At 40.8% G+C, this 25009-nt stretch overlaps 1 protein-coding gene across 1 annotated transcript in view; it reads left to right on the top strand.

The window, feature by feature from the left end:
• The window catches only part of LOC310984129 (CUB and sushi domain-containing protein 1-like), a gene marked incomplete at both ends in the record, with an annotated part of 396452 nt that overhangs the window by 75360 nt on the left and 296083 nt on the right, over positions 1-25009 (top strand). The window contains one exon of the mRNA XM_083969256.1: positions 16622-16838. Coding sequence (XP_083825382.1) covers positions 16622-16838 — 217 coding nt within the window. The remainder of the gene's footprint in view (positions 1-16621; positions 16839-25009) is intronic.

Below are 25009 nucleotides of genomic sequence, written 5' to 3'. Positions count from 1 at the left end.
GGATGCTTTCTCTCTCTGTGTGTGTGTGTCCGTCCACTAGCCCTCCTCCAACCCCCCACCCCAGAGCTCTCTATTTACAGTTGCTTTCTGCATCCATCACTCTTGGTTCTTTGACTCATTAATGAGAATTCAATCAGCTCATTACTCATCTATGATCAGTTTTTCATTTCTCTAAGTAGCCATCTCTCTTCCACGGGTCCATTCTGCCTCTCTGCTCTTACCTTGTGTAGGACTCTACTACTGCTCTGCTCTTTTAGTGGTAAAATAAAGTGACTGTCATTCTGCCTGGAAAGCTGTGCTCAGGGAAATAACGTCCACCCATGCCAGCACAGAGTTTCTGTAGCCTATATATATGTGTGTGTGTGTGTGTGTGTAAATGCAGGAGGGATAGAGAGATAGAGAGGGAGGTTCATGCATAATGCTGAGGGTGGCGATGGTGACAGGATGTCATGCTCCTCAGGAGTCAGACACCCCTGAGACCAAAATCATAGGAAGGCTGAACCAGGCAGCTTTAAGTTCCCTTGATTTTTTTCTTCTTTTTTTTTTGTCTGGATATATTTAAATGAATGTATTTGTTTATTTAATTTCAGAGTCAGACAAATCGCTGATTGTGGATTCTATGGAGCTTATAGCGTCAAATGTGAGGTCACTGCCGTAGTGTGTGTGCTTCAGATCCTTGAACCTTGTAGCAGCTCTTAATTCTGTTTAATCTCAACAGGATCCCATTCATGGTAATATGATTACTGTCCCTTTAATAGGCTAATTACAATGGCCTGCCATGTAGAACGATTTATGCTGAATAGACATGATACATTTGACCTGGGTATGTGTGTGTATGTTTTCTTCTCCCCCTCCCCTCTCTCATATACTGAATTTATTTATTTATTTATTTATTATCTTCTTTTTTTCCTCCCCCCTCATTCACTGCCCCACCCCATCACTTTCTTTCCGTCTCTCCGCTCACCTTTTTCTCGTCTTTCTAACAGGTTGTTAATCGTTGATTACTGCAGCAACAAAAGGTTAGGTGAGAGCGTTGATGGGATTCTGTTGTCATGGGAAGTGCTGAAGGCGAAACACAGCATCCGCTGAGTTTAATGATCCTGCGCGCATGTGTGTATGTTTAAAATCCCTCGCTAAATCATGCATGAATGTGACGTAATTTGTTGAGTTGTGGGCTTTTGCACACCCACACACACAAACACACACACACACACACACGTTTATACAGACTGGAGGAGATGGATGTCCTAGGTTCTCGTTAATGCTTCTCTGTCTCACTTCGTCTTCCGGAAAATGACAACGTGCCACGATCGTACAGGATATATGGCTACACACAAGCACACAAACAGATACACAAAGGTACAGATACATTAGAACACACACATGCTCGAAGAGCGAGGGATGGGAAGACAAAGTAGCACAGATGAAAAGAAATGAAGATATGAACAGTGAGCTACACCCAGAGAAAATAAAAACAATCCTACTGCCATTTTTCTGAATATTTCATTTTTACATGGCGCTGCCTGTTAAATCCTTCGTCACCTTCTTTGAGGAGGCCCATGGAGGGAACATGTCATGTCATGTTAAACTTGTCCCACGCACTACTGTGTGTGTGTGTGTTTCCCTGTTTGGAGTGTGTGTGTGTGTGTGTGTGTGTGTTTACATCAGCCAGTGCTGTGTGTGCGTGCCGGATGATAGTGGGTTAAAAATGATGTCTGCCTCGGCATGATTGCTAATAATCATATTGTTTCTGGCATTTGTGTGTGTTTTTTTCACACGTTGCATAATAATAACTCTGCAGGTCGGTAAAATGGGCACATAGAAACAGTTGCTATAGAAACACCAGAATAAAAGCACCCTCCCTGGTAACGACACAAGTTTTCATTTCTTCCTGTGTGATGGAAAAGGGGGTTTCACTCTTTGTGTTCTCTCTCTTTCTCCCTTTCCCCCCCTCTGCCTTTGAAACGAGACAACAGTTTCTCCCTCTTCTATCTCCATGTTCTACTTTTATTCATCGTCTCACTCTCTCCTCCTCCTCCTCCTTTCAACCTCCTCTTCTACTTCCTCAGAGGCCTCTATTTCTGTGAGCCAAATTCATTGCACTTGCGCACTTGGCCGTGACTGACGGATTTTCGGTAATTTCATGACCACTGTAGTGGGCTGTAGTGCTCCGGCAGTGCACCTGCAGTGGTAATGCAAAGGCGGCTGGATTAGGAGGAATACATTTTCGGTATCAATCATGAACAATCACATCAGCTGCTCCCTTCCCAATAAACAGCGGCGCGCCCCCAGCACATACGTTTTGTAATGAAGCAAAGATCCCAGAACTCTCCCATGAGGAAACCGATGTCTCAAAGCACAAATATACTCAATCCCACACAATGCAACAAGTGAGAATCAGCTTGGGTGCTAGCTCAGCAAGATTTATTCAAAGATGGGTAGTATGAGCTGCTTTGAAAATGAAAATGTGCACCGTTCCTGAAATCATAGGCTGCAGATGGAGCACACATACCTGTTGCTGCCTTCAGAAAGACACAGAAGCAAAGAATTTCATCAGCTGTAAAGGAAAAAGGCCTCATACATAATTCCTAAATGACAAATACTGGTAAGAGCAATCACGTTTGATGCGCTTGTAGTTGCGTGTGATCTGCAACTTCAATGCGTACCCTGTTAAAAGCAAAGTCGAACACACAGAAAACAGTGCATTTTCTGAACTAAAATGTGGTCTGGGCAGACAGAGGCATCATTTCAGTTTTTGGCACTAGGCGACACTGACCCAAATAATTTGTGTTGACATCGTCCTCCGGTTTGTCCCTTTCCTGTTGGAAATGTTGGTCTAGTGATGTCAGTGCAAGCAACAACATGACCGAACTCATGCAGACAGGAAATTATCCACTTGCAGCAAGTAAATTTACTTTTTCACCAGTGCAAGATTGCTGTGGGTAATCTGTTCTGGCATGACATTATGTCCGTGAATTCCTTAAACATGACACATTACTCCAATATGCCAGCTATCATAAGGAATTTGCTACAGTTTGGAAACGTCGGAAGTAGCATGTGTTCACGCACTAAGAGCAAGCACTCTGTTTAACATCCCTGAAAACATGGTTTAAAATTTTCACTAACATCAAACATTCTTTACTAAATGTGCAGCAATCAAAGTCTGAGGACAAAAAAACAAAACATAATAAGTTCATTAAAAACCCTGCTCATCTGCTGAACTGTATGAATTTGGTTTTATTGAAAATAGCCAAAAAAGAAAGTTGCTAACCTATAAAGGAAAAAGAAAAAAAACCCAAAAGCTTTGTCTATGAAGATTTTCAGGGTTATCCAAGAAAAGACCAATTCAAGGGAACTGAACTTTTTTTTTAAGGAATGACGAAGCCTCTTTGATGAGAGGTCGTTGAGGATTTGCCACTCGATTCAACTCTCTGTGGATACTGCACCATGACATATTTTGTGAGAGCTGCCATTTTTTAAAAGAGTCATATTAGACCAAACCTCATAACTTTCTTTCTTTCTTTCTTTCATTCATTTCTTTCATTCTTTTTCTCCTGTGTGAATAACCAAGAAAATGACATGAACCTGAACTGTGTTTTATTTGCCAGGATGAAGACCACTCACCTCTGTCCTTCCTGTCCTTCATTTTGTCTTTCTCTGTTGCTATATCTCCATCGTTTTCCCTAATTCTTAACTCCTTGTGTGCCTCTTGCTCAGGAGGCAGAGGAGGTGTGCCTCCTGCTCACTGCATGTCTCTTTATTTCACACAAGTTGCTAGCTCATGTGAAACATCAGTGTCCCTACAGATGAATAACAAAGTGTACTGCAGCATATAGAGTATTAGAGCCCCAGGGGCAAATATATACGTAGATGCAAAGAGCTGTATCTCCCCCTCTTGCTTTCTCTCCTGTATTCTTTACCTCTCCCTCTTCATTGTGTGTGTTCATCCCTATCTCTCCCCTTCATTGTCTTTTATTGTGTGTCTCTGTGAATTGAAAATTCCAGGTAGTTTCTAGAAATATCTTTCTTTTGTTCTTTAAGCCTTCCTGCGTCATATATCTGCACATTTGCGTGCTCACGCACTCATTCTCTCCTGCGTTGTTCCTATAGAGACCTGTGGCTGTGTGTAAATCTCTGCGGTGGCCAGTTGGTCAGCTTTAACACATCTTGGAATCACCACCATGGGACAGTACATAGCTGCTGCTCTGTCCCGTATATATGTGTATAGTATGTGTGTGTGTGTGTGTGTGTGTGTGTGTGTGTGTGTGTGTGTGTGCAAGAGAGACAGAGAGATCTTGCATGTACTTAAACAGTACGCTGTCACACACATGCAGTTATTACACAAATCGCCCTGCAGAGCATCTCTATCTGTCTCTCTCCATCTCCCTCACCTCTTGTCTTGCCCTCTCTCATATACACAGGAGACACAAAAATCTACAGGGACCAATAAACTCAAGAGACAGGCACACAGAAAAAAAAAAAAAACAGGAACGCAGACCTATAAAGAAAAGGCCTGACAGAGTGAATTTACAGGGATACACTTCCCTCTCCTTACCTCCAGTAAAAGCCTGGTTAGAATTGTAAAATACTGAGCCGGTTCAGGTGAAGCTAATTAGATAAATACTGGAATTGACAGAACCCAGTTAATTTCACTGGAGAAAAGAAGCTGAATTATTTACAACCAAATTACTTCAACCCATCTCTTGCCATCAGTTTAAAAACGACATGCAGTGGTTTAGGATGGTAACGTCCCAGGCTTAAAGGCACCATTTCTACCAAATGATTTTTATTTTATTTTAAATAAAGCACCCAGTGTGTAATTCATCAATTCAAAGAAAAATGTTATGATCCTGGAGGTGGGGGAAGTGTAATATGCCTACATATGCATGCATGAAAAGTGCTATATAAATAAAGTTTAGTTTGATTTGATTTACATATATTGTAGTATATCTCATTGTTGATCATTACATGTTGCTATCATAACATTTGTTCTGTGATTTTTTTGTTGATGTTGTTGCAGTATTCTTACTTGGCCCTGAAACTGTATCCTATCCTTTGCTCTCATAACATAGTGCAGAGCCAGTGTACACACCTATAGCTGGGTTTTACCTCCTCTCTCCTCCTAGCCCTGTCTCATCTGGATCTTTGGGCTGACTCAGTACTGAGGCTGCAGAAGAGGGAGAACAGGAACAACACAGACAAATGTTACAAACATTAGCCATACGAACTGGCCAGCTAACGGAAGCACAGAGCTGCCCAAAATCTAGTAGCTCGTGGCTGCACAGGCACAAATTTAATATCACCTGAGCTAGCACCTATAGCTGCAATGCCCTTGCTTAGCATTTCACTTGCCAGGCATGCTTGGAATATATCTGTGGTCTTGGCACATTAACTGCATCCTCTCTCTTTTAGCTGCTCTTCATCTCTGTTAACTTTGTACAAGCCTAAAGTAGACCACATGTTGTTGGTCATTAGTTGACCAATTACAATTCAAGGCACATTGGGTTCATATCACTTGAGGAAGCACAGACTTTTTTTTGCAGCTCACATGCTGGAAGGAAGTGAGTGCACTTTTATATAATGTAATATTTTCAACCTACAGTACACAATAACCGGTCTGACCTTGTCCTGAAACACTAGCAGCCGACTGAAAACTCCCCCGACCCTCCTGAGCACCACTCTGCATGTTGCTGTAATCTCACAGTGGCACGCTGAATTTATCATTGTCATTAAAATTTTAAGAAGCAATAATTAAACAAAACCAAATAAATAAAATATGAATCATAGAGTGGAAATGCATATGGTATAGTTGAGAAAAAAGAGTGAAAGAGATAGCAGAGATGATAAATGAATCATTTTCACAGCAGGGAGAGAGTCTAATTGAAATTATCATAATATTATACGGACAAACCTGAACTAGTGAGTTCTCTGTGAAGGTATAATTTGGTTTTCCATTACTTCTTCTGTGCGTGTGTGTGTGTGTGCGCGTGCAGTTTAACTTGTTAAAGTAAAACATCTGTCATTTAACATGATTACTCATTTAGTTGTGTGTAGGTAATCCCCCCCCCCCCCCCCCCCCTATCTTTCTCACAGATTTTATGATTTCTATCAACATGTGTGTCATAAAGAATTTAGGCTGTCAGTGCTGTTTAAAGTTTCCTGTCAAGTAACTCCTGAGATGTTGTAACCAAGGAAACAAGGATGCAGCATTGAAGTTTGTCAGGCGATGTGTCAGGAGACTTGTATTTCACCCTGCTAATTTACAATAACTAAAACATAACATAACTGATATGAAACCACTCAACTTCAGACAATATAATCACAAACAAAAACTTTGACAAAAACGATTAAGGTGTCTTTAATGAATAAAGCTGTGATGGATTACAGAGAAAAAAAACAGCAGCAAATTAGTGATGTTTTTATTTAGAAAAAAAGGAAAAACAAAAAAACTTCTGCTAACTGTCATAGGAACTGGGCTACAGGACCATAATAATTTGTTTTTCGTTTGCAGTAAAAACAGTGTTATTGTCAGATGAAACGAGAAATTGATTTCCACTGTCAGTGAAAAATATCTTTATTAAGAAAGGGAGAGAGACAGAAAAAAAGATGGTAGACAAAGAGGATGTGGGAGTGAGAAAAAACTGAACATAGTACGTGGAAAGAAAGAAAAAAGGATTCATGTCTATTGCAGTTTCAGCTGCTGTGTGTGTGTGTGTGTTTTCTTGTTTTGTCAGCATTGACCCTGTCCTGACCGCTATCTACAGTTCAAATTAAAACATCTCAGCATTATAGTACAATTTACCACTTACAGTATATAGCCTCACACTAAATACACACAAAGCCATGCACATGCACAACATAACGTCCTCACAGACATTTCTACAGAGGATTGCTTACCATTGCTGGCTCTCAGCAGCAATTTTGCTTTGCTGTGCTCTGACACATGTTCAGTGGATTGCTGAGTTCATGGATTTGATGTTTCCCACCTTGCCTTGACCGCAGAAGATCCAGAAGTGTTTCTGCTGGAGTTTGTATACAGTATGTGCGTGTGTGTGTGTACTGACTCTGTGCTCTGTGTATCACATTCACAGGTAGACTTTTCAAGAATGCAAAAGTGTTTCTTTCTTTTTTTATTTGCCTGGCTTATCCCAAGGGTAAGTTAAATATTGAGCACACTGCCTCTTTTTTGAGCAATAACACTGCAAGCTAGTGGGGCATCAGTGATTTTCATTGTCACATCTTTTCTAGTTAGATGGCTCGGTGTATATCTGTGTGTTTCCCCTTCATTGACTCGGGAGCACCGCTACACGGTGTCGAGGAAAACTCAGGCGTGGAGAGTTTGACAGTTTAAACTGCAGGAAACTCAAACTCTTAAAGGAATATACAGAACTTTACTTTGGTGAAAAGACACAACTGTGTTGATGTAAGTGACCTTTCTAACTACCACTGTTTTTGAAAGCAGCCATAGTCTATATTATTGTAACAACAGCGGGCACTGACTGTGTAATGTGAGCAATTAATCTTGGGTTTTGAGGCTGGTATTGTTTTTGATTCACTGTCACACGCCTTGTTGTGTCATTTCCAGCTGCAGCATTGTTGTTTCCATTGAAAATCTTTACAAACCTCTGTGTACCACCTGCTCAGCACTCAGCAGCAAATGACAGACAGTCAATGTAGCAGAGCATTTAGCAGCCAAATATTTCCCTCAGGAGTCGGTGGAGACAAAAAGCAGAGCTAAAAGTGAGAGAATATTGGATTCTGAAAGAGGAAGAGAAACATGACTCCAAATAAATGAGAGCTTGATTTGGAAATAGGCGATTTGCTACCTGATTCCTCAAATGCATTCAAAAGATGACAAGTGTCAGCAGATCCAGTGAAATGTTGATCTGCAAAACATTGCATCGTCAGTGGTTATGTCAGGTTTTTACACTTCATGAAACCTTTAAAAGTGACATGGCCAGCGTATTGATCAGTAGAAATGGAGGAACAAGCACTTCAAGAAAGAGTGGATTAGGGAAGCTTCATATCTAAACTGCTCTGTGATGAAGCTCTTAGGTTGCAGGGCACATATAAAATATAATGAACAACATTAAACCTTAAAAGTCAAGTGGGTTTTTTTTGCGCTGTCAGGAATCAGTGTTTCCATCCCTCACAACTAGTAAATTGATTGTGAACTTTGTCACAATACAACCCCTCAGCCTGAGGCAAGACTGGAGGGTTGTACTACTAAACACACCTGCTTTGTGTACTGTATCTTATCCAAAACGTTCATACAGTACTAAGGACTGGGCGTTTTGCCTTATACATCTTTACTCTCACTACATGTTTACATCTGGGAGCTGTCAAAGTCCCTTTTGACTGCTGGTCGCTGAGCAGCTTGGACAAACAAGCACTGCATGCAGCCTCGTCTCACTCACCCCCTCACGTCTCAGATATGGCAGAGAGTTATGTCATTTTAAACATTTGACCTTAAAACGTCCAATCTGCGAGACTCCTCTCTCCGCCGTGACGACACATTTGGTAATGAGCTGTCGTTTTGGCCAGTGTTCTGCACTGCATTTGCCATCACTTCATAAAATTGCCCCCCAGTGCCTTGGCTTCACTGGACTGACAGTAGTTCCCAATCCCCCAAACAAACAAGCGCCGGGCTGCTCTACCGAGACCGATGAAGCAAATACAAATAATGGAATGACAGGATTTCAGCTGGTGCCTATGAGCAACCGTGTCTGTGGAGTATAGCAATATCTGCTCTGAAAAACACATCCATCATGATTTGTAAAACATGTTGAAAGATGCATTGCGTATACAGCTTCAGCGTTGTGTCAGTGGCAAAAACAGAAGGCAGGAGAGAGGCCATGGTTGTGCTCCTCAATTCATTGTTCTTCTCAAGTTTGTTCAAGATTTGTTTTCAGTGCTTTGATTTGAATCCTGTGAATCAGTTCCTTTTTATTCAATTTCATTCAACCTGGTGTTTGAGTTGTAGGATGAAGGATGATTGATTACAGATGCAGAGGTGTCTTCTCTCATGAAGTCAATCTGCTTTTCAAAGCCAAAATGATAAAAACAAAAATGAAGGTAATGCTTTACAATAAACACACACGTGCACAAGCTGTAGGTCTGCAATCACGTGCAATCCTCTCCTGTGCACTTCCCTACCTCTCGCTTTGTCCTAACTGGTCTGCCTCTATCTTTGATCGTGTCTCTCTTTCTTACACACACACGCACACACACACACACACTCACAAACGCACCATCCATCCTACCTATCTGTGCTATCTTCAGACAGCAAACCCTATTCCTTGCTGACAGTGTTTGGGATTTACTCTGGACATAGCCTTGATTCTCCCTGTGTGTCTTTGCTCGTTCATTGTGTGTGTGTGTGTGTGTGTGTGTGTGTGTGTGTGTGTGTGTGTGTGTGTGTGTGTGTGTGTGTGTGTGTCATAGTGAGTATGATACATGTCTCTTCCCTTCTCCATTCCTGTGGTCGTCATGGTGACCAGTGACTGTACATGTCCTGCTGTCACCATTCGTTTAGCTCATCATCTTCACTTTAGATCAAACGCACAGTTTTAGCTCTTTTCCTATATGCATCTCATTATCATCATCTGACGAGTATATTAATCTTGTATTTGAAAAACATGCTCTTTGATCAACTTATCGAAGTGTAACGAGGGGCGTGGTAGGGTTTTCAGCACTGTTTGTGCAGCGTTCATTAGTTCTTCAGCCTGCACTTATGTGATTTTCACACTGTTTCTACTGGCCAGCACAAGCAAACTCTGCGCAGTGTGACTTCAGCCCAAAGAGTAAACACATGGAGGAGAAACTGCAGGCAGTTTGTGATCTAAAGATAAGCAGGGCTCCAGACTGCCCTTAAATGGAAGCAATTTGAGACAGTGCAGTCATGTCCAATCCTTCCACAATCATGTAAATCTATTTAATACTCGTGTTTTTATGGACTTTTTGTGTTACCCAGTTTATGTTTGGGGACTACGGATGAAATCTAGCAACAGTGCTAAGTCCGGTGTATTTACACTGAACTCTTTGCCCATTAATATGCATTGTCCCGTCTAAATAAACAATTTTTCATCTACCTGCGCATCTGCAACCAGTAAATTTGCTGGGGTTTTTTGGTGAAACATGGAAGGGGCAACTCTATCTGGAATCGGTCATTACAGGTGGCAGGATCATGAATGAAAAAGAAATGTGTATTTTCGCTAGATTTCCTAAAATTTTTAGTTGTGGGCCACTGTGCTCCTAGTAAAAAAAAAAAAAGTTAGTCTGGAGCCCTGATAAGCCTTGCAAACCAGTCTCTCACAACTGGTTAATGTGTTTGCAATAAGAAAACAAACAAACATTGAAACGAGTTGCACTCACAAATTCTTCAGAGTTGTAATGGCTGCAAAAAGTTCAGGCTGATGAGTAAGTGTTTGGAGTAATTGCTTTCACAGGAGGACACAATGCCTTTCTCAAAACTATTTTCAGAGTAGTTAACTGCATAGATGGACTTTGGTATTATTTTCCAGAGACCTGCTTTTATCCCCACTGAGCACCAGCTAAATGGCCCAAACGCTCAAATCAAACTGCAGTCCCATTTACTTAAACTGTTTGACAGTGGGCTGACAGAGAGTGCGAGAAATGGCGATAGAGAAACAGACAGACAGAGAGAGGTTGCGGTATTTGTTCTTTGTGTGATAAATATAGGAGGTGAGTGGGTGGAATAAAAACAACCGAACACTCTGGCAGGATAAGAGAGGAAACACAGAGGGATAGATATAATGACACCAGGACAGCTCCAATATGACATAGCGATAATAATAGTGAGGAAGTGAGGAAGAGACGTAATGACACTTAGGGAGAGATGCCGTGATACTAATACAGAGATAATTGTAGTGAAACGGGGGTGGAGAGAGTGAGAGAGAGAGTGTGTGTGGGGGGGGGGGGGGGGGGGGGGGGGGGTGAAGGGATGACAGAGCAGGACAGAGGTAGACAGAGGAAAGGGAGGCAGGGGGGGATGATGACACAGAGCTGGGAAATGGGAGAGAAAGAAGCGAATTAAGCTGCAGGGAGGAAAAGATGCACACAAAGAGTTACAGGAATGGTGATAATACTGGTGTAATAAAGAGAGCAAGGCTGGACATTAGGTTGGAGAGTGAAAGAGATAGAGAGGGAAGACAGAGAGAGATGGAGGGTTGCAGAGAGACAAACATAATGTGGGGGAGACACAATGACTCTGACACAGAGATAATGAAAAAGAGGAGGTGGGGGGCTTGAGAAGAGGTGGGAAAGAGGCGAAAAGGGAAAACAAGGATACCAGGAAAACATACAACAAATCCTCCTCTCCTCTCCTCTCCTCTCCTCTCCTCTCCTCTCCTCTCCTCTCCTCTCCTCTCCTCTCCTCCACTTTTTCATAGCCGACATTGAATCACTGCAGTCAATAGTTCTACACAGCGTAACTTAGAAAGATGCATTTGATTTGTGGCTCAGCACGCCATGGAAAGAGAAGGCCAGCATTTGATTTATGAGCTGGGGACCTTGGGGTCAGGTTCAACCGGAGCTCTCCACCTCTCCGCTGCTGCTCAGCACCTAAAATTTAACAATCTGTCTGACTGTTATGTAGTTCTCTGCGTTGACCCGATCCATTACTGAACAATGTACACTTTAGGTTGTTGGGGGGAAAAATTATGAAGAAAAATAATTTCTCTGCTTTGAAGATATCCAACAACTCTTTATTGTGCAGGGCTTGAGAATCGAGTTGCTTTGGTTTGAATGCTACTACAGTACGTCGTGGGAAAACCTTTTAGTAGATATGGAAAAAAACCACAAACAACGCTGTCAGTGTGCAGCCCTGAAAACTTAAACATGCTTTTTTTTCAAGTGGACATAAAAACAGGGGAAAAGCCGCAAAGCCTGTGGGTTAAAAATTAAGTAAAATATAACTTTCAGATTGAGCCCTGTGTTTTAATGTAGACTGACACAGTGCGTGTGTTAACGTTTCGAGCTGGTGTCTGCATGAGTGCACAGCACACATGGACATATGGCATGCGTGCATGTTTTTACCCACATTTATCTGCAGCTCCCACTAACAGAAACAATCGTATTCATTTTTTTCCTCTCACTCAGACGCTGCTAGATGTTGACAGGTCAATCGCCATGTTTCACCTCATCACACTTAGAAAACCGAAAACAAAAGTCAGACTTAATATCGTTTAATGCATTTGTTAACATGTCAAGGGGGAGGGGAGGTTGGGCACAGAGAGAGGAAAACGAGGAAAATGTATAATTATTCCTGCTGCGTTTCTGTGAGTATCTACATTATTTCTAATCTGTTGCCCTGACAACGAGACAGACCAGCACACCGAAATTACACAAATTTAAACCTGTCTGACTAACCTTTTTCTATCAAATTAGTAGGCAGGCTCAGATGATTGAAACAATAGACAGTAGATGTTTTGTGCCACACAGATGAAAACAGTATTTTGTGTGAGTCGGTGGACTGGGGGCCTCCATTAATTAATTAGTTTACAGAATAAATCTCAGTCACCAAAATCAAGAGTGATAAAGGTCTAAAAGGTCTTAGCAACTGTTAAATAGATTACCATGGCTATAAAACAAATGAAATCCACATCAGCCCCATTGCACCTTGTATTTGGTGATAATTAGCACATATCAGCATGCTAACACTCTGAACTTAGATAGAGACCAAGGTAAAGACACCTGCTCATCACATTCACTCATTTTGGCAGATACTTTCAATATTGACTTCTCCTTTTATAAATAAAGATGCCTTGCCTTGGCTTGCCTTGAAGTGTGTGAAATGTGCTATAAGAACTGCAAGGAGACCTGTCTATGTTGAAATGCACCATTGAGAAACAATGGATGAGAACTGTCTGGACTTTGGTCTCTCTAGGCAACATCCCTAGGAGAAGCATGGTGGTGGAGAAGGAGGATAAGCCTGTATAATTGAGTTTAAGGGGAATGGGTGCAGATTCAGAAGGCAGACATTAGTAGAGTTTGATGCGGGCAGCCATGGGTGGCCGGTGTAGGTCGATGAGTAGTGACATTGCAGGCATTGCAGTAGTTGAAGTGAGAAATGGCTTAGCCCAAGAATTGGTGGTATATTGAGTGAGGTGAGGACTGACTTTTCCTTATGTTGTATATAGGGCACAGGGACACGACCAGGAAACACCCAGGTTTCTAGTGACCTTAGTTGGGGTAAGAAATGAAGAGCTGATTTTGATGTTGACAACGTGATGGAGAGACTGATTGGTACGGGTGACTGAGAATTTAGTCTTAAAGAGATTTACTTTTTAAGGTTGTTCCTTAAAGAGGAACTTTACAGGATTTTTACCTTAACTATGCTACATTTTGTACATTAATTAAACAGCTTTAGTAATTGTGATGGTTGAATAAATGACTTTTAACTTGTTACAGGAGGAGAGTAGAGGCTCTCTGCCTTCCACCTAGCGTCTCTTGGCTGAAAACCAACCTTGTAAGATCAGAGCCTCCTACCCGGTGTCCCAGCTCTCAGATCTGCAGCACCTGACACAAACGCACCCCGTAACCCGTAATCTCTTGTTGATGACAGATAAGACTAGACAAATATACAAATCGTAACATCGTATACTGTATGATAAATAATGTTATCCACCGCTCCATGGATTGATTTCTCACCAGCTTTGATGAAAACAAAAGCACAAGGCCGAGAGGAGGGTTAGCAACACAGAGGAAAAGAGACTTGTATAGTTCCCCTTTAATCCATGTGGATATATCAGAGAGAGAAGCCAAGGTCTGCATAGAGATTATGGGATCGTTTTATGGGAAGGTATAGTTGGGTATTGTCGGATAAACATCAGCATTTTGTCATTTTGATCATGTTAGCGTGCTGACCGTACACTACTCATGTAAAAAATGACAGTATTTAGTCGTCTTGTTCACATGGACAGCTGTTAGAAGGACTGACCATATGGTTTTCAGTTACCGGACAGTCTCTCCAGCCAAGAGGAGGAAAATCTAAGCATGGAAAACTAAAGGGAGGAAGAACACAGTGCTACATCAACAAAGAGGCTACGCTAAGTACTTCTTCATGAAATGCCCCAAGTATGGTGCTTCAATGTGGCATCCGGTATGATGCAAATATCTGCTGAATTCTCCTTATCCCATCTGCTCAAAAGTGGGCAGAGGGGGATCTGGCAGCAGAAGAGACCAGAGACAGGAAGAGAGAGACAACTGGAGACAGAATGAGAGACAGACACAAAGACGGCTGAGGGGGAGAGGTGAATTGGGTTGGAAAGACGGTGGAGAACAATCTGAAATTAATCTGGACACTCCAGATGGTTTCGAGTTTGTATATGTGCGCGTGTGAGTGCACATACTGTACATGTGTGCATCTCCGTTGCTGCCAGCTTGTCCATTTGGGCCTGTGTATAGGTGTTTACTTATGTTTGTGTACCTTGTGTTACTTCAGACAAACAAGAACATCTGGAATGTGCACAATGAGCAAGTTCTGATCTTATTCTGACAGAAAATGACAAAAAACTAAACAAAACACAGAAACAGACGCATACGTAGTTTGTTAGCAGTCGGTTGACTATGTTGTGTACAACACATTGCTGTATGTGTGTGAACGAGAGTGTGTGATATAAGGTTAATAAATCAATAACCGTTGCTATCTGAGAAACAATTACTGCCGGCTTTCATGTCGGCCACACACTCACACACACACACTCAGACTGTGCTACGTGTCCTGTATATTCTAGTAGCTTTAGGAGTAAACTGTGTAAAGTATTTCTTGAGGAGAGAGCAGCAGAAGATAAAAGATGGAGGAGAGAGGAGAGAAGTGAAGGTAGAGTCTGTAAATGAGGGAAGAGGAGCAGAGGAGAGCGAAGACTCAGACTCGAGGCACAACGAGGATCCTTAAACTCTGATTGTCTTTTATCTTTTCTCTTGTTCTTTCACTTTTTCACGTCACACTTCACTGTTATGTCTTTGATGCAGCTGAACAAACTGCAGAAACTGACAATTGCATACTTTTTTCTCCCCCATGTTTTTCCCCCCTCATGTTTAGTGTAACTACATTTTTGTCAGCTTTGGTTCGTTTTCAGACTTTTGTTTTGTTTTCTTTAGCATCGGCCTTCCTCACACAGTGCGTTCAAGCTGATATAAATTTGTATCTTCTTTCGTTTAGGTTTTGTTGATTCTCATTTGTTTCTGTCCACCGCAGTTACACGTATAGTCTTTACCGGATTTGTTACACATTAGCTTAGCTTTTGGCAGCTTTAAGAGCTGCTTTATTATTAATGTACTGCCTTTTTTTCCCCTCTGACTCAACTTCACACTTAAAAGCTATTCATAAATTCTTCAAAACTTAGCTAGCTCTGTGGAGTCTGTTCTTCTGTGTCTGAGTCTGTGCAAATACCTTATAGCTTCTGTCAAATACATTCCATGTGTGTATGTGCAATATTCAGCAGTGACTGACACTCAGTGGGGATGTCAAGAGCTGAAAATACTGCACAGCACAGATAAAAGAAAAGGTGTTGGAAGAGCATACGAGCACTTACCCCTGGCACCAGATCATATCCCACCTCATGCCAGTTTTCAGTGGAGACATTCATATTGTATGACTATGAGGTTTGCCTAACTTTAAAAGAAGTTTAAATGAGTAGTTGTTGTTACATAATGATAACCACAGCACACATTTCGAAGGAATACTTAAATGTAACATTTTGTGCGCTACGTTGAAGAACTTGAGCTGTTTGTTGTGACGTGCAGAAATGTTGTGAATGCACCGTGTGGCAAATGTGTTTAAGAAAAACATGACGTGTTTGGCTAAGAAAATAGTTACGTATGCACTGACTCAGTAGAAGGAATGTGTGTGTGTGGGGGTGTGTGTGTGTATATGTGTGTATGTCCAAATAGTCAGTGTAAAAGATATAAGTGCTACATTTATCAACTTGGTGTGATGGGACGACAGGTTGTCTAAGGTCTTAGACATGTTTGAATGTTTAATGTGTAAAACAACACAATGCAAGATTCAGCTCATGCTTAAGTGGCTATGAGTGTATATGTCACAGGAGGTTATTTCTGGTCTGAGATCAGTAGATTGCAGCACTAACACTGTCAGGATTAAAGGATTAGTGCCATGAAATCTAAATATATACAGAGTACGTACTCATTCTCTGGCACTTTGCATGAAAGCTTCATATGACATATGTTATAGTGTCAGGGGAGAATGTGAGGCATGTGCTGCATTATGCTGGAGTTCCTGCTATAGTACTCTAGTAACGCTTCACTTGGCACATAGCGTGTACTTAAGCTCCTCTTAGTGTTTCATTGCAAATGCACAAGCCATTACATGAATTCTAGGGTTTTTTTTGGGGGAAAAAAGGATGATCAACTTTCATCACAGTGTTATAAATCTAAATTCACTGTCTATGTCTTGTTTTGAACTCTGTATGGAATTTGAAGTTTTTTCATTGTAGCCTTGTAACATTTGTCAAAGTCTGTTTCTTTGAAATCTGTAGCATGCAAACAAAGCACGATGTTTCATCTACAACCTTACCACACAATGCAAAATTGAGTTCCCTGTATTTTAATATAATTTCTTGTCATCTCTCTCTTCCAGCTGAATCATGTGGTGGTGTAGTCCAAGGCCTGAATGGCACTATAGAGTCGCCTGGTTTCCCCCATGGCTATCCCAACTACGCCAACTGTACGTGGCTGATAATAACAGGGGAGAGGAACCGAATCCAGCTAACCTTCGTCACGCTGGCACTGGAGGAAGACTTTGATATAGTATCAGTTTACGATGGACAACCATCGCCGGGCAACTTGAAAATGAGGTGAGAAATAATTCTTTCATTTACAGTCTGATCTTCTTTCCTGCTCTTCTGTTGCTCTAATTTCACTCTTCCCTCTTTCCACTTGAACTTGCCTGAATCACACTGCCTGGTCTCTACTTCAGCTCTACTCATCTTACCTACTCTGAACAAAATTCACATTACTTTTGACATTAGAGGTTTGCATTCTTTTTTCATTTAGATTGAAAGTAGCACGGTGACTGTAGATCGAAGAGTCTACAGTCAGATAAGTAGAATTTCTGTTAAATGTAATGAATAGTTCGAATAAAAACATTTTTGTGAATGGTCAAATCAACTGGGATTTATGAAAGGATATATTTTGACACTGCAGTGGTTTGGAAGGTTGTTTCATTGTGTACTAAAAACTTAGTAACTCTGTCACACCATTTATTGGACTATAAAAAAACAGGTATTTGATAAAAATTTAGTATTATTTAGGAGTATTAGGGCCACATTGAGAAAAACATTTTTTCACAGACTTACTAAATGTACGTAAGTCATAATATTACAAGGCTATTAATTTATGTCTTTATTCTCATAAATGTACAACTTTATTCTTGAAGTATTTCTCAATGTGGCCCTAATACGGTACTCCTTTATAGGTATCTTTGTTGTGATACAGGAAATGCATAGTTCAGGTGAAAAGGCACAGCTTCAAAAAGTTTGTAAAAAGAAAAAGAGGAACACTTTGAGAATTAAACTCCTTTACAAAACACTTAAGTGCAGATAGAACAATAGCAGATCAGATAAGAGTTCAAGTGTTACATATAATCTAAACAGTGCTGAGTTCTCTTCCTCAGTTGTTATCAAGGTTATTAACAAAAGAGCTTACTACAAATGACAGGTGGTAAATTACATAAAAAGAAAAAGAGATGTAGGCCAGATGGATCGACCGTCGCACATGCTCTGAAAATATGATCCGTAACTTTTACAAATAAGAAAAAAAGAAAGTTGGACACATTAACAAAGTTGCAGCTGGCATAGTTAGTGCTTTGGAGATAGAGCTGGCAAACAATTGACTGAATTCATAATCTCCGAAAGACGCTGAAGAGATTACATGACTGACATGCCAGTCTGCAATTTTTTTTGATCATTTTCAAATGTACGCACAGCAAATTAACAGAGACGAGATATGAAGATATATTTTTCTCTATTGCAAATGAAAATGAAGTGAACCACATGACTGAAACCCGTACAGATGAAGCAGAGAGTGTTGTTGTTTTTTTACATGAATAAATAATGTAGATATTGCCATAAATAGGACAAAGAGTAATAATTTATAGAAGTATTTTATTAAAACTATAAAACTCAATTTTAGCTGTTGTACACCAACACTCACAAACACACAAGGCAAATGGCACAACAGTCACTGTATGCTGTCATGTCTTGTATTTTCATAAGCATGCAGATAATCAGTCTCACTAGGCTGAATGGGTTTACTAGTGGATCATTAACTACAATCTTTTATGATGATCCAAAAAAATGTGCAGGAAAATATAAGTCATTGGTGAATTGGCAGCATCCATACTTAGTGAGTTGTAGGACTGTAATATTGCTGCAGAAAGGCAGATAGAGTGGCATCTACAAAGCTGGCGAACTGTGGGAAGCTTATTCATAGTGCTCAGCTCGTATGTAGGAGGGATGAGCTGGGACCGCACCAAGTAGTGTTTGAGGTTGGTGGTGCAGTTATGGATAACAGTGCGTTTTTCCTCGAAAACATTGTGTAGCTGTGTCATTGTCAGTGTTTGAATAGAAGATGTTGCTTACATTTCTTTTTGTGGAAAAGAAGTGTGAAGACTGCAAACTATGATAAGTGGTGGGTTTTGTGTGGAGGTGTATACACCAAAGTATCACTGTCAGGATCCTGTCTCTATAGTTGTTGACTTCTGTGTGAGGCCAAGGCTGTTGTCAACAATTACTTTTAAAGGTGTTAATGAGAGATAATGGATTACATCAGTGTAGATGTATAAAGGTCCAGGATTTAGGACTTCTTCATGGTTGTAAGGGTACAATCTAAAAGAAATTCAAAGAAAAAAATAGTTTTGTTATCATGGGTATTAAAAGTTTGGGAAATATTGGTTTGTTTTAATATTTACAGAGTATTTTGATTCTGTGATTAATAAAATCCCAAATTTCCATTCTGAATCACCTTCATGATTTGTACAGTCTGGTGCTTCTGGTGTTAGATTAGCAGCTCGTTTGTTTTGTTGTTGTGATCTCACGTGCACTGCTCCCTTATTCTTGTGTTTTGGATACACAACAAATAGAATGGACTAAGACGGCTTTGTCTGGGGTTAAGTTATGCTTAGCCTTGCTGAACTGTGGTGTGAATCTTATCTCAAGGCTCAAAGGACTACTTCAAAGCACACCATTTATGAGATCCTTCACTATGTTTATTTCCAAATTGCCTTTTCGTTTCTCTGAAATGAGCTTAAACAGTGGTTAAGTATTCCCCCAAAAAATCTAAATAGATAAAATACATGAAATATGGAAACAAAATTAAAACTCCCCCCCAAAAAATTTTTTTAATCCTCCTTTTATTTGATTATCTATCTGTTTGCTTCTACTTATGCATCTTTTCTCTCCGCCACATTTACTTTTTCAAAATGTATCCTTATTCAGCTGACTGCCTCTGCTGTGGTCAGTTTAAGGGCACACATTCAGTTCAGTCCAATTCTTACAAATACCAGGATTTCTGGAGTTCATCACCTTCCAAATACTGTACATAAATTTAGAAATTCAAGTTGAGTTGACTTGATTGTATCAGACCTTTAGACTCTGCAGATGACGGCATGATCGAGGCTAGCTTGTCAGGTACTACTGTACACCTTGGACCCCCTACTGACTGTGTGTGTTCAAAGTTGTTGGCCCAAGGCGTATTTCTGCTGAGATAGTGGAGCCACCAGAGTGTGCTGTCTTCAGGCCCTACACTGTGTGAGATGACAGCCGCACTAGAAATCTCCAGCGCTGTCCAGAGCTACAGCTGTGGCATGTGATGACCCCTCCGGGCTGATAGCGCCTTCCCTGGCTCAGAAGGACAACAATATGCTCTTGTCTTTCCTCCTTCCAAATCAGTGCTTTTGTTGTGACTGAGCTGTTGTCAGAAAAGACTGAGGGTTCAAGGGTTTGTTCTGCTCATTAAATGGCTGCCCATTCACAAATGCATGAGAATAAAAGGTGCTTGTGGAACTGCAGTGGCAAGAGACAGTACTTGCAACCTTTTGTCAGCCTGGTGGCTCTGTCGCTGCCACTTGCAGGTGTTAATTGACTCTGGAGTTATTTGGCACTCACATTATCGGACATGGACCCATACATACCAGGAGTATTTCAACTGCTCTGTCCCTTGCAAGCCCTCAAATGTAAAAGATCAGTATAAGAGTGGTGTATTAGCTGCTTACACAGCTTCTGGCCTTAAGTGCTTTGAGCTCTTGCAGTGAACCCATTCCCAATGTCATTTAGATCAAGTGACTAAGCTGGAAGGTGCAGGCTCATTCTCTCCTCAGCCCTGCTCTGTTGATGTTAGCACTCCTCTGAATGGTGTGGACATTTCTCAAGACAGGCAGCATAGTGCTAAATGGAGACCACTGGCCAGCCTTCCTTTGCACCCTCAGGGTCCTCCTGGTGTGTGTCACTGCTGGCAAAGCTTCGGCCAGGCTTGCGAAGCTTCCTCCAGCTCCAGCTGAGCGTCAGCCGCGATTGAATCACATCCACCGTCCCCTCTTTGCTTATTGGAGTGTAACTTATGTTTTTACATAAAACATTTCACCCTGTCCATGCAAGAGCTCATTCCAATTATCCCGCTGCTCTCTGTCTGAGCTACATGAGGGCAGCGGTCAGCCCGTTGACCTCAAACCCTCTCCTTCGCTCAGCTTCTGGTTGAATGGTGTAAGACTTGCTGAGAGACTGCCCACATGGACAGTGGGATGAAGGCAACATGAGCCGACTGCCTTGTCTTTGTTCACAAAGAGGAGCACCGAAAAGGCAGGATATATCTTTCTTTTTTTCTCGCGGTCCACCCCTCAAACTGCCCTCAGACCTTGTGTGTGTAGGGAGTGCTGCAATCTCATACAGTATATAGAAGAAGGACTGACCCGGCATCTGTGGCCTCTCCTCACCAGCCCCAGCTGTGCGTCAGCAGTGGTAACTCTGCTCCATCCCACTCATTCTGATGAGTGATGTCAGCAATGTGAAAATATTTATTTCTGACAGTGGAAAACTTGCTTGTTTGTCTTGAGAAAGTCACAGGAACAACTTACCAGTTACCAGTCCGTTTTGTTGAAGTTCCCATTCCCTTACAGGCAAGTTTGCCAAAATTCAACATGTTTTGATGATTTTGTTTGCCTACTGCACATAAAGATGGACAACAGAGAAAAATGCTGAAGGAGTAGTTGGAAAGTATCTGTGTGCTTTTCTTTTTAATACTTTTTTTTTTAACTGTAAAACCTGTCCCCATGATAGCTGTCTCAATTCCAGCACCACCACTGCTCTGCATCAGTAAAGAAAGTAAAACTTTTTACAGCTATCACTCATGCCTGCAGGGCTGAGTGAGTGATACTCAAAAGATGAATTTCATCACTTTAAGTATCACTTTTAAGGTTCTTCTGTTTGTAACTTCCATGATAGTCAAGTCTCTTTGGAACATAACATTTATTGCAGAGGAGCTGGTGTTATAACTGCCTCTGATGTAATGTTTTCCTCGTGTTAAGTGTCCTGGGATCACGTCCTGATCAGCGTCCTTCCTTACGCAATCTTAAGGATAGAGGGTTTAAATCTGTTGTTTGTCATTTTCACTGTTTTGAGTCATACATTTTGTGCATTATCCAGTGGTTAACACTGTCTGAGGGGTCACATAGATGCCAACCAGGTGTGATTAACTGGAGGTGGTGATCATGGTGCAGAGGGTTTTATTATCTATTGCTGTAGATAAAGACTTCTTGCTGGGATTGCTGGAGCGGTTGATGTAGCTTTCGGGACTGTCCTGGTGATGCTACTGGTCATTATCATGGTCGTGAGATGGGCACTGTGAAATGGATTTGTTATCTTAAAGGGATAGTTCACCCAAAATTCAAATTTCACTCATTATCTACTCACCCTCATGTCGACTAAGGGTTGGGAGAAGTTTCAGAGTCCTCCGTGCCTTCTCTGAGTTACAGCGGGGCTCCGTGCAGCACTGCATGTCCGTGCAGCACTGCATGTCCATATGACGGTTGTCAAAAAGACACACCAAAAAACATCCAAATACCTCCATAGTGCTCGTCTGTAATGTCCCTCTTGTATTGAAGCCCCAACATGAGAAATTGTTCCGAAAAAAATTAAATAAGTATGTTTTAAGCTTGTTTGTAGTGGGAGCTCCCAGCACTGAGGGAGAGTAGACAATGAGTGAAATTTGAATTTTGGGTGAACTATCCCTTTAATTCAGCAGTTTACTGAACGCAAATGTTGGGGCAGTAATGTGAAACTGTCCCCCAAAGAAGAACGACATCATCAGCTGTTTCAGCGAAAACATCGCATCTTTGCGTTATGTTGACAATGCCCTCTAGTGGATGTTGTCATTACAACAGAAGCTTTGGCAGAAGTAAAGTAAAGGTATTATAATGAGACAATCGTAGTGAGGGCGAGGCGGGAGGGGGGAGCCTTTAATATGGGAGATCATTGTTCATTTCCTGTTTCCAGCTGACAGTTGTTAGTGCTGTTTTGGTGAAAAACATGTTTATTATTGTAATCATGATGGTGCTCCCCTAATGTTAGCGAAAAAGCAATTTCAATGTCACATCATGAAAGAGAAATAATTATGATTTGGAAAAGTTTTGGAAGGCACTAAGAGATATTATACTGCAGTGGTGTCAGATCACAATGTACTTAGTTTCATAGATGCATGGACAAACAACTAGTTTTGTCTTTATTCCTATGTGTATTTATATTTTAAAAGTCATAATTTCACATACCCCCTTGAATTAAACCCCCAATTGGACCAGGCCTCTTACTATTAAAGGAAAAAAAAAAGATATTATTTTTTAGGGTTCTGTTGGATTTCATCATATTTTTAGTTATTTTCTCAGAAGCAGAGAGCGCCATTATGGAGTCAGGTCAGAGGGTACAGCAAGGCCAGCCGCTGACATTCTTATGCTTTGTGTCATGTACCTTCTGGGGCTTGTGTCAGCAGCTTGCCGTATTTCCATTGCTGCACATGAGGCGTTTGCAGAAGTGGTCCGGTCTGTCAGGCCGTGCTGGGACCTGCAATTTCACAAGTTAAGTGATACCTTTTGATCCCTGTAAGAAGTTTTTTTTGTACTCCGTGTGACCCACGCTCCAGAAAGTTAATGAGTTCGTCCACAAACTTCTTGCCATCGTGTTTATTTAGCACAGGGCACAAACATCCCTGCCCTTTTCTAGCCTTTGTCCTCTTTTCAAAGGGCATTGCTTTTATGTCTTAATGAACATTTGCCATGTGCATTAGTGCCTGCAATACTCTTTATTCATTGGGATATTTTTTTTCTCCAAATAATGCCAATGTTTTTTTTTTCTCCTTATATATAAACCTTGTTAGCAAAAACTTGTAGGTTAGAACTCTGAAAGGGCCAATATCACATAAAATATAAAAGGATAGACTCTGCAATTTTGTCTTTTTTTCCCCTTTGCTTGTACATCAACCATCCAGGCCTCTGCACCCTAATATAATATACAACCACCATACTGCTTCCTGAATGAACAATATCAATAAACATTGATTCCTAAGGCAGAATAGCTGACATATGGAGAGAAGGTTGCAGTACTACTTATATCTAATAGAATTGAAAGCTTGCAAACATCATCTAGATTAGAAATCTCATCTATACAAGCTCAATGGTGATAAAAGATATGCCATCAAAAGAGAAACTGCTTCACATATTGTCGCTCAGAGGAAAGATTTGTGGCGGATGCATATTTCCGCTATTAATGAAATTTAGAAATAAAAAAAGAATTACCACTTACACATGATGAGCTAATTTCCATCACAATGGCTGGGGTACTTGTTGTGGCCAAAGAAATGGGTTTATTGTGTACCGATAACAAACAGACTTTGCCCCATAATTCAACACTGAGCACTGGGTCCCTATTTATGTCAGTGTGGGTGGACAGAATACTGGGAACACCTTTCATTACGAGGCCCTCCATTTTAATGTTGTTGTTGCTGTGTTGGATTGCATGACATTGTTAATAATCTTCCATATGCATACTGTATGAGTAAATTAACACGTCATCTACAAAATAATAGAAACAATAATATCATATTGTATAATGAAAACATTGCAGCAACATGCAGCCACTGCACCTGTGTTAGATACACATTATTACTGTAATTATGGAGTAAAGTGATTGTGGCACTAAAGTATTGCTGTTTTTCTTTTATCAAAGTAATTAAGAAACAGTGGCATATAGCTATTAAAAACATACACTTGGGTGCACTCTTTTAACTTGCTGTGAAACTGCCACAGTAATATCAGAATTTGAGGGAGGTCTCTCTGTTCCTCTGCCACAGCGAGGAAACACGAAACATGTTTAGGGAAACACGAAGAAGGAATATAATCCCCAACAACCTCATTTTGGAAGAGATACACTTAATTTGACTAACTCAGGCTACCTACAATAACAAAGACTGGGTATTTTTTTGCTTGTCCCCTCATCAATTAGTGTTCACTAAAAAATCTTTAAAAAAATCAACCTTTCCTTTAGTATCTGTATCTTTCTTCAGATTTCAGTGCTGTTCATTTGTTGTGTTTGTTTTTGTCACTGATCTCTGCCCCTTGCAGCTTATTTCAGGAGATCCTCCTCTGTGCTCCTCATTTCCTAGAATTATATCACCGCACTTGGTCTGAAGGCAACCTGTAATTACAGAAACCACAAATATGATGGGATTACTGGATTATAGGATTTATAGATATAGACTTTTTCATGCAGTTGCCCTCTTGGTAATCTGTGTAAGAGCATGAGAGCTGCTACTGTAGCTGTAGATACATCAGTCGAGTTTTTACTATTTAGTATGTTCATCTAAGAGTCAAATTATGTGTCCAGAATCATATGTTTTGCTGAAGGAGGCAAAGTATTCTATTTTATTCAAGTGTTATGTTTTCAATTTTGTCTAAATTAATATTTCTCAATCATTATGTTTCTCA

Source organism: Trachurus trachurus (assembly GCF_905171665.1).
Source record: "Trachurus trachurus genome assembly, chromosome: 3".
In the NCBI taxonomy this organism is placed as follows: Eukaryota; Metazoa; Chordata; class Actinopteri; order Carangiformes; family Carangidae; genus Trachurus; species Trachurus trachurus.
The sequence above is the reverse complement of the archived record's forward strand: the minus strand, read 5'-3'. Positions and strand labels throughout refer to the sequence as shown.